General features: G+C 37.7%; 1 protein-coding gene across 1 annotated transcript in view; it reads left to right on the top strand.

The window, feature by feature from the left end:
* Positions 1-217: 217 nt before the first annotated feature.
* The window catches only part of clnk (cytokine-dependent hematopoietic cell linker), a 29,417-nt gene continuing 18,602 nt past the window's right edge, over positions 218-11,032 (top strand). The window contains exons 1-6 of the mRNA XM_031904564.1: positions 218-355; positions 2,087-2,177; positions 3,208-3,302; positions 3,604-3,649; positions 5,209-5,276; positions 6,243-6,288. Of these exons, the coding sequence (XP_031760424.1) occupies positions 218-355; positions 2,087-2,177; positions 3,208-3,302; positions 3,604-3,649; positions 5,209-5,276; positions 6,243-6,288 (484 nt within the window). The remainder of the gene's footprint in view (positions 356-2,086; positions 2,178-3,207; positions 3,303-3,603; positions 3,650-5,208; positions 5,277-6,242; positions 6,289-11,032) is intronic.

Below are 11,032 nucleotides of genomic sequence, written 5' to 3'. Positions count from 1 at the left end.
AACAATAGTTATCTAGAACAACAAAGGGATTAGGGTTTTTTTTTGGTATCCAAGATAGTAAAAGCAACACCTGGGTCTCCTATAAAGAGTAAATATCAGTAAAATAATAACATATATCAGCAAAATACTAAAATCGGCTGCGCCTTAAGGGTTCATAGGAGCATTTCTTCATATTCAGGGAACAGATTGCCGGCATGGGTTTATATACAGAACTAGAATGAAATTGCTGTATTTGCACAAAGCCTCCACTGGCAGCGATATAAAGTGCCCACTGATGGGTGCAACTGACAGATATGACATGTTTAATATATTTCTTTTTCCTTTTCATATAAAAGAAGACACCTCTTCAAGCTTTGTGAGTATCCGTTACAACTTTTTTTCCCAGAATAAGACATTTTTGTTGTACTGTATGCTGCACTGTATTAAAACTTGCAGGGCTAGCAGACTGAAGTAAGCCAATCAGTGAGGAGCATTTACACTCTCAAAAAGCATTTTCTCTCAAAATGGTCACCTTTTTGAGAGAAAATATCTGATAAAATATCTGATTGGCTGCTGTGGGTTCCTAGACCTTTACAATGATTATTTCATATAACTATTCACAGAGTGGTATGTAACATAACTTTTTCAGTCATCAGAAATTTCTATGGAATCAGTGGTCATAAGAGTGTAAAATCCTATGTCTCTTCCACAAATGAGTAAGAACCGACAAGGACTTAATTCTAAACATTGGGCAAATTTGCACATGGGCAGTAACCCATAGCAACCAATCTGGGATTAGATTTTTGAACAATTAAAACAAACATCTGACCGGTCGCAATAGGTTACTGCCCAGGTACAAATTTGCCCCGTGTTTATAAATGACTCTCACAGTTTTTGGTCAATGTCTGCCCCTTCACCATGGACTGTTTGCTGTTTGCTTGACTCTTCACTAAATCTCTCTGCCCTGATAATGCACTTTTTTCCATTTTTTTAGGGTACCTTTGCCCTATTTGTTGAAACCCTCTAAAGTCTATATCTGCAGTGGTTAATTAGTTAATAAGTGATAATTAATAATTGATCTGCCCCTTTCTTGTACTTGATCCCAACTAAGATATAATTACCCCTTATTGGGGGCAGAACAGCCCTATTGGGTTTATTTAATGGTTAAATGATTCCCTTTTCTCTGTAATAATAAAACAGTACCTGTACTTGATCCCAACTAAGATATAATTACCCCTTATTGGGGGCAGAACAGCCCTATTGGGTTTATTTAATGGTTAAATGATTCCCTTTTCTCTGTAATAATAAAACAGTACCTGTACTTGATCCCAACTAAGATATAATTACCCCTTATTGGGGGCAGAACAGCCCTATTGGGTTTATTTAATGGTTAAATGGTTCCCTTTTCTCTGTAATAATAAAACAGTACCTGTACTTGATCCCAACTAAGATATAATTACCCCTTATTGGGGGCAAAACAATCCTATTGGGTTTATTTAATGGTTAAATGATTCCCTTTTCTGTGTAATAATAAAACAGTACCTGTACTTGATCCCAACTAAGATATAATTACCCCTTATTGGGGGCAGAACAGCCCTATTGGGTTTATTTAATGGTTAAATGATTCCCTTTTCTCTGTAATAATAAAACAGTACCTGTACTTGATCCCAACTAAGATATAATTACCCCTTATTGGGGGCAGAACAGCCCTATTGGGTTTATTTAATGGTTAAATGATTCCCTTTTCTCTGTAATAATAAAACAGTACCTGTACTTGATCCCAACTAAGATATAATTACCCCTTATTGGGGGCAGAACAGTCCTATTGGGTTTATTTCATGGTTAAATGATTCCCTTTTCTCTGTAATAATAAAACAGTACCTGTACTTGATCCCAACTAAGATATAATTAATCCTTATTGGAAACAAAACAATCCAATTGGGTTTAATAAATTATTTTTTTAGTAGATTTAAGGCATGGTGATCCAAATTATGGAAAGACAGGTCCCATACCTGTATCATACACAGACCAATGCAGTTTCTTAAAGAGACAATACACAGCTATATTTTACAAGAGCCCTATCTTATATCTCACTAATATTCTGCAGGATGAGGATGAGGAGAGCTATACTGTTGTAGACGAAGAAATGGATTCTAGAACATTTCATCACCCAATTAACAGAAACTCTGACTATGCAGGTAATCTTTTTAAAACAATGGAAAGAACAATAAAAAGACCTTTACTGCATAGGGTGCCAAACTTAACTTTTTCAGGGTCAGCTGATATTAGAATTTAAATATGTTTTTGTTTTTCAGGACACCCTAAGCTTTTTAAATTTGTCTAAATTTATGTGCAGTTCCCTTTCTCTAATGAGCCATATTACCCTAAATACATACAAAAATAAAAAAGAAAATTACATATTTGTTTTACCACTATATCAAAAACATATTTATTACATGCATGAAGATACAGCTGATTTGGAAAGCCCCCTATAGTTTGATTCTTGTCCCCACACCAGGAATAACCATGGTTTGGATTACAAGGTTTAATATGCCCCTAACAGTAAGTTTACCCCACAATAATGATCAATATACATAGGATTACATAGCTATGCACCATACATTACACTGCACCATAGAAGCTTTCATGGCTGCCATTTTAGCTTCTGCAAATGTAACACATTGCCTAAAATGTATGTATAATCAAGTCCCCCAACAGTATATTGACCCCTAAAAAACACTTTCAAAGTCTTAAAGAAGTTGTTCACCTGAAAATTAGCTTTTCGTATGATGTAGAAAGTCCTATTAAGACTATTTGTAATTGGTTCAAACCAGTGCATTGTGGGGGGAAAAATGGTGATTGCACCCAAATTGCACTTTGTTCACTGCAATTGTGAACGAGAGACAGAAATATAAATAGAAAGATAAGTAATAAAGAGTAACAATAGAAATTGTGGTCTCAAAGAGAAATAGTTTTTTGACTGCCAAGGGTAAGTGACCCCCATTTGAAAGCTTGAAAGAAGAAGAAGAAGAAGGCAAATAATTTAAAAACTATTAAGAATAAAAAATGAAACTGAAAAGTTGCTAAGAATTGGCCATTCTCTAACATACCAGAAGGTGAACTACCCCTGTAAGAAATGCACTAAATGCAATTATAATGCAGAAACTAAACTATATACTGTAGATTTGCACAAAACTTGGATTAGTAGTTCTCTGATTTTTATGTCAGAAAGACGGTACTTCGGCATGGAGACATCACTGCAGCTTCCCAATGAGCCAAAGCCATTTCCAGCTTATAGTCACCAGAAGAACAGCGGTGGGAAGGTAAGTACAATTCTAAAGGCCATACATGGGCAGATTTCAGATTCCAATTTGAGTCCTTTAGACTGATTGGCAGCTTATCTGCTGGTGTATGGGGACCCCTGGTGGCCCTACCTGACAAATATTTGACAAAAAATTGGGGAGGTTTGATTTTTTTAGTCGGATCAGGGACTGCATCGGCTCATTGACCACTCCGACCGCTCCTTTCTCTGTTGTTGTAATTCAATCATTTGGCAATGTACAGTACTACATTGCTGCCTACTAACATTTACATTTGTCTGTCTCTATTCTCTCCTCTCTACAGGCTTCTAGATATATGTACACAAATCCCAGCCAGCAATCAGTAAAAGGTACAAATAATGACCCTATAATTATGAACCCCCACCCTACATACTTGACAAAGAAACTCTGGGAAAAACCAGTGCATTGTGGTGGGGGGAATGGTGATTGCACTCAAATTGCACTTTTTTCACTGCAATTGTGCATGCAAATGATCCTTACCCCCGTAATAAAAGACACTAAGTTTGCCCAGTAGCAGTAACCCTTAGCAACCAATAACAGGTGACCAGTAAATTCTACCTGCTGATTGGTTGTTTTCGGTTACTGCACCTGGGAAAACTTAGGGGCAGATTTACTAATCCACAAATCCGAATCCCGAAAGGGAAAAAATCGTATTGGAAACGAAAAATTTTACGACTTTTTCCTCGCCCTTGCGATTTTTCTTATTTGTTGCTGCTTTTTCTGCGCCGTCGCGACTTTATCGTATTTTGCGCAATTATTTCGTCGCCATCGCAATTTTTTCGTATTGCGCGATAGTAAACGCCGGAAAAACCAATCCGATTTTTTCGCGACGGCGACGAAAAAGTCGCGTAAAATATCCTAAAAAGTTGCAGCAGCGCCAGCGACAAAAAAAGTTGCAGAAATACCGATCATTACGAAAAAACGCATTTGGACGCCTTCGGACCGTTCGTGGATTAGTAAATCTCCCCCTTAGTGTCTTTTATTATATAACACCCTGAGGGGGTTATGTAATAAAAGGGACTAACTTTGCCCTAGGTCTCAATAAAGATAATTACACAATTACTACATGATAAAAAGTGTGGTTTGTAATATTTGTTGTGCCAAAAAAAATCTGACAAAATCTGCAAAAAAATGTCATCATGTGATTTGGAGTCAGTGGGTGTTGAGGGAAAATAAAAATTTTATTGATGCGTTTTTTTCACATTTTTTTCAGTGCAAAAAACACTTTTTTTCCAAGTGAAACAAAATTTTTTTTGCAAATTTTACTGCCGTTTTTCTAATTTTCCGCTGAACCATAATGGGCCAGTGTCACACATCGCTAGGTATTAGCACTTGATATACAGAGTAGCCTGTCTCTGGGTAAGAGTTGCACATAAGCACTATGTGGGAATCCTAAGCAGGTCATAATTCACAGAAAAATGTGTTCTTATCAGAGAGACTGCCCAAAATAATAACAAGACTGGCAGAAGAAGACTGAAGGTCTCATAGTACAAGGTTGCAGTGACACAAGCTGTTCTATAAAAGTCCTGCTGGGACAGTGCCAGGTGCAGGCCAATACAAGTTTTTAAATTAGATTATTATTAGTTAATTATGTTGAATAATTTTATTTCTAATTATTTGTAATTTTTTTCCATTTATTTTTTAATTAATATTTCTCAAAAGGAACTTGTACATAATTATGATAATAAAATACACTGAATGGCTTAACCAAAGGTATGTGCTCAGCTGTGAAGGTTCTTCTCTGAAACTCCAACCTATGCGCTGACAGATATATCCCTTTACCTGAAAAAAATGCAAAACTCTTTTAATTAGCACAATTAGGGAACACAAAAGGTCCTTTCCATTAATGCCTCCGTGTAACTGTATGAATATTTCCCGTTTGTGTTAGATATAAGATGCCACAGCACAGATGCCGCACAGGAGCTTCACCAGGAACTCCGCAGCCATCAAATGAAGGTAGGATTATTTAGAATCAAAAATGAAGGTTTTTATTCTTCCTGGTGATGATATATACTGTATCTAGTAGTGATACGTTTCAAGCAATTGGACTTACTATCTTAAGTAACTTTGAAAATGTCCCATCACTCTTCAGAGCAGCAACATCTTTAAGATTACTCAACAATTCCAGTTGCTTTAAACATATTACTACTAGATACTGTATAAAGATACTGAAATGAACTGATCACATGTAACTGGATTGTAATACATAAATACACATGGTTGGAATATTTTGATATTTTGTGAGCAATATGTTGCTCACTATCCCTTTTTAAGTTGCCCCAGTGGCCAGTAGGTGCCCATTTTTTAATCTCTGACTTGGAGGCAAGTTTTGGAAGCACAGAGATTAATTTACTCCAAGCAGAGCCTCCTGCAGACTGGCAGTCCCCATGGGGCTACCAAATAGCCAATCATAGGCCTTATTTAGTATCCCAAATTACTTCATGTTTGTGTGGCTCACCAACACTGGAGTAGCTCCTGCTCTTCATCATTCTGTTCCCTTAGTTCTTCACCCTCAGTCTATTATGGATATATAAAACCTGTACCAAAATTACTGACATCTAACAAGTCATTTATCGTATCCTTTTTTCTACTGTAGAGAGGAGAAGTACGTCTTCCTCCGCCTAATCTCAATGGGATTTTGGGAACAAGCTCTATTCAGATGTATAGTTAATAACCATACAATACAGATCTTTGTATGTTTATAATCAAGCAAACTGTTGCCACAATTTAATATCCAATTTGCTTAGACAGCGGAGTTTAATAGGCCTCCCCCCATTCAAAGCTATTGAAGAAATGGTTCACTCCGTGGCCTATTTATTAAAATGCATCACTTTTTTCTGCAACTTAAGAATATCAGGTCACAAAAAGAAAATTTAAAAACTGGAACTTTGCTCGCTCAATTTTTTTTATCTTTACTTACAGGGTTATAAACATGAATACAATGAAGGAGTGCCCCAGACTACTAAAGGTATAAACACTACTGATATTACTGCACACAATAATAAAGTTGTTATTTATTTGCATTCACAGTGAGGAAATTAGAAAGAAATGTATTTGTTGTTGGAGCATGGAAAAAAATGCTGTTAAGGTTATTTTAGTTTAAACATATTATTATAAATGTTACATATTTTAAATAAGCAATATTGTTATTGTAGATGAGTAAATAATTACCGTTTATTACTTGGGCTGATTGGTAGACAGTGATAATGGTGCAGTCCTGTGTAGTCTAGGCCTGTCTAGTGGCTTACTAGCTGAAGGAATGGCCCAAGGAAAGGATATGTTGGGTAACTGTACAGTTGATTTTGAATAGGAATAGAAGTAGACTGTAAATACAGGTATAGGATCCGTTATCTGGAAACCCATTATCCAGAAAGTTCTGAATTACGGGAAGGCCATCTCCCATAGACTCCATTATAAGCAAATAATTCTAATTTTTAAAACTGATTTCCTTTTTCTTTGTAATAATAAAACAGTACCTGTACTTGATCCCAACTAAGATATAATTACCCCTTATTGGGGGCAGAACAGCCCTATTGGGTTTATTTAATGGTTAAATGATTCCCTTTTCTCTGTAATAATAAAACAGTACCTGTACTTGATCCCAACTAAGATATAATTACCCCTTATTGGGGGCAGAACAGCCCTATTGGGTTTATTCAATTTTTAAATGATTTTTTTAGTAGACTTAAGGTGGCCATACACGCACCGATATTATCGTACGAAACCTCGTTTCGTACGATAATCGGTGCGTGTATGGCATGTCGGCGAGTCGACCGATATCGCAGGAACCTGCTGATATCGGCCGACTCGCCGATCGGACCAGTTTGAAAATTTTGATCGGGCGCCATAGAAGGCGCCTGACCAAAATTCTCCCTTCAGAGCTGAATCGGCAGAAGGAGGTAGAAATCCTATTGTTTCTACCTCCTTACCTGCCAATTCAGCCCTGAATGGTGTGTGGCGGATCTTACGATGTTTCGTGCGACCGACGGTCGTACGAAACATCGTCAGATCGCCACGTGTATGGCCACCTTTAAGGTGAGAACCAAATTACAGAAAGATCCCTTATCTGGAAAACCCCGGGTCCCAAGCATTCTGAATAATGGGTTCCATACCTGTACTAGTGATGAGTGAATCTGTCCCGCTTCGCCATAAAATTTGCAAATTGACAAAAAATTTGCGAAACGCATTTGTCGTGCAATTTTTTTTTGTCGCTCACCCTTTTTTTGCCGCAACTGTGCCTTTTTTGACGCGTGACATTTTTTTTTACACCCAACTAATTTTTCTGCTGCAAATCCATGCCTGGTGAATACATTCGCTCATCACTAGTAAATACAGAGGGTAGCACAATTATACATGTCCAGATGCATCGCCACCATCACCCATAAGATGGCAGGGCAGCACTAAATGTTCATTCAGAGAATTCTCTAATAAGAAAAGGATAAATAACTGTATATTTGAGTAGATAAAGGATAAAGGTTACCCAGTAAACTAACCTCTATATCATAAACATATGTACAAGGACATTTTAAGAACATGTTTGCTACATACACACTGCACCCTATTCAATTTTTTCAGGTATCAGTGGGTTATGAGCCGGTTCCGGCAGCGCCTCATCATGTGGCCAGCACATTGCCTTCAAAGGTGCCCCCAGTAGGTCCCAATCTGGTCTCTGAGCTGCTGCCCAATATAAAAGTCACTACTCTTATATTTGTAATTATTTCACATTACACGGTACCATAAGTGGGCAAATGGAAATATCTTGTATTTGCTTGGATTTAACAAACAGAAAGAAACCTCTCTAAACATGACATTGGAGGGTTAAGTTACAAAGTGCAGCACTGGATTCAAAGTGCAGAACACAGGACACTTACACCCTGGGAACAGTGATTCATAAGGGTCAGGCTGGTGGGGCCCATATGTTTCCTCTATTCTGCCCCCTAAATTGTGTTGGCAAGTATGTGGTGCAACAGAGAACTGCCCCCACTGCTGACCTATGCAGGGAGCAGGCTGCACACAATTCTCCTGCAAACCCCACTGTAAATTACCCCTAAAAGTGTTTCATACAGAAAGTTCAGCAAAACAAATCATTTTGAGTGCCATGTTTGAATGGTACAAATAATGCAAGGTGAATATATTCAAATGACCAGTTTTAGCATGGATGTATATGTCTGACTGTTAGGCCTGAGGACAGATGACATGATTGGTGGAATCTGTCCATCCCTGATATGTGGGATCAATAAATGCCAATCGAGCTGTAATTTGCTACCCAAGAACACACAAGTAGCTGTTGCAAGCAGAAATGTACTCTGTAGTACAACATAGGTACAACAATGGTTTCTCCCCAGTTGGCTTTGCATTATGCTTAGGTATAATCATTGCAGCAAACTCTGTAGTGTTGATAAGAGGGCCTGAGCCCAGCAAAATGTGCCTTCTGTGCCTTCTTCCTTGACTGGCCAGTGGAACATTCTGTTGCTGAAAATAAATTTGTAACTTTTACATGAAGGCTTTGCAATGCAGAAATCAGGATGTGCAACCACACCAGGCTGGGACACCACAACATCAGTGTAATGTGTCACACTGCACAGCCACATATGAACCCGCAGTCCCTAGAGCCAACTAATGGCTTATATGTGCTGATCTCACCCCCCTCCTCTCATAATGAAACATAACACTACAAGCATTACATTGCTAAGTGCTTCCCCATTGGGATGTTTTATAAAAGTTATGTATCTAATTTTTATATATACAGTTTATATTCCATTCCAATACACTTTCCAGTATCCAAGCACATGTAACGTATGGGGAAAGGCAAGATTATCCTTAAAAAAAAAAAAGAACATACACCCTTGCCCTAACACTCTTTCCCCACTTTAAATTCCATTGAGCTTATCAACTTTGGGAAAGACAAGATATTTTTTAGATAAGGATGCAGTGGCTTGTCACTCCTGTTTACTTACTTTACTTAGGGGCACATTTACTAACCCACGAACGAGCCGAATGCGTCCGATTGCGTTTTTTTCGTATTGATCGGTATTTTGCGATTTTTTCGGAAATTATCGCGACTTTTTCGTTACCAATACGATTTTTGCGAAAAAACGCGAGTTTTTCGTAGCCATTCCGAAAGTTGCGCAAAATCTGGCGATTTTTTCGTAGCGTTAAAACTTGCGCGAAAAGTCGCGAGTTTTTCGTAGAGTTAAAATTTGCGCAAAACGTTGCGCCTTTTAAGTTTTAATGCTACGAAAAAGGCGCGACTTTTCGCGCAAGTTTTAACGCTACGAAAAAAATCGCCAGATTTTGCGCAACTTTCGGAATGGCTACGAAAAACTCGCGTTTTTTCACGCAAGTCGTAATGGCTACGAAAAACTTGCGTTTTTTCGCGCAAATCGTATTGGTAACGAAAAAGTCGCAATAATTTCCGAAAAGTCGTAAAGACGCCGAAAAAAATCGCAAAAAATACGAAAAAGTCGCAAAATGTTCGTTTTCCAATCGGAATTTTTCCAATTCGGATTCGAATTCGTGTCTTAGTAAATCAGCCCCTTAGAATCCTAACTTATGGAATTTTTGATAATATAAGCAAATGCACAGAAATTCTAATGCAACTTTTTTTTGTGATTAAAAGAGAAGGAAAGGTAAAAACTAAGTAAGCTTTATCAGAAAGGTCTGTGTAAATACAGCCATAAGCACTCACAGAAACGCTGAGCTACCAACAGCTAGAGATGCAGCAGGAAGCCACTGAGATCTAGCTTGAATGGCAGCTGCTATCTTAAACAAACAGAGGGAGCTTCTAGGGCTCTTTACTCAGGTATGGTAAAGCAAAATAAGTATATTGTTCTAGGTGGCACTAATGTGGCAGTTCTATTGGCAGTAAAATGCCATAATGACTATCCTTCTCCTTTAATAAATAATTAATGAAATTTTTGAAGTTTCAGATCAAAAAATGAAAAACTGAAATATAAAAATCTAACTGCTGAAGATGGCAAGTTCATATAGAAGTCAATGAAAACTGTATTAGCAAATTTCAAGCTATTCTCTTAAATCAAGCTTTTGAGATCATTTCAAAATTTGGCATGGCAGACTCAATGAAAATAATGAGTAGGATGTGATTTCACTGCATTTCGTTTGTTTGCACTTACATTTTTGCGCAACTGGGTTTTTAAAATTCGAGTTTTCTAATAAACAGGGACACATCTGAGTTATTTTGAATTCATTTAGATTTTTGCTAAATTGGCCTCTTGGTATCCATAATGTATACGTGGCAGTAATTTAAAAAAACCAAGCTAAATTTACTTTATTGGTTTGGATTAAAATGGCTACCCTTTAAATCAGGGGTCCCCAACCTTTCTAACTCGTGAGCCACAGTCAAATGTAAAAAGACTTGGAGAGCAACACAAGCACCATAAAAGTTAATGGGGGAGCCAAATAAGGGCTGTGATTGGCTATTAGGTGCCTCTATGCATCCTATCAGCTTACAGGGGCTTTATTTGGTAGGAAATCTTGTTTTTATTCAACCAAAACTTGCCCCCAAGTCAGGAATTCAAAAATAACTCCGTGGTTTGGGGGCACTGAGAGCAATACCCAAGGGGTTGGGGAGCAACATGTTGCCCTGAGCCACTGGTTGGGGATATATATGTTTATCTAATGTCACAGGATAATAGATATGTAGCTCTGAAGTGTTTACTGATCCCAATATATTTTCAAAGCTCGTTCCATTA

The sequence above is a fragment of the Xenopus tropicalis genome, chromosome 1 (assembly GCF_000004195.4).
Source record: "Xenopus tropicalis strain Nigerian chromosome 1, UCB_Xtro_10.0, whole genome shotgun sequence".
Taxonomy (NCBI): domain Eukaryota; kingdom Metazoa; phylum Chordata; class Amphibia; order Anura; family Pipidae; genus Xenopus; species Xenopus tropicalis.
The sequence above is the reverse complement of the archived record's forward strand: the minus strand, read 5'-3'. Positions and strand labels throughout refer to the sequence as shown.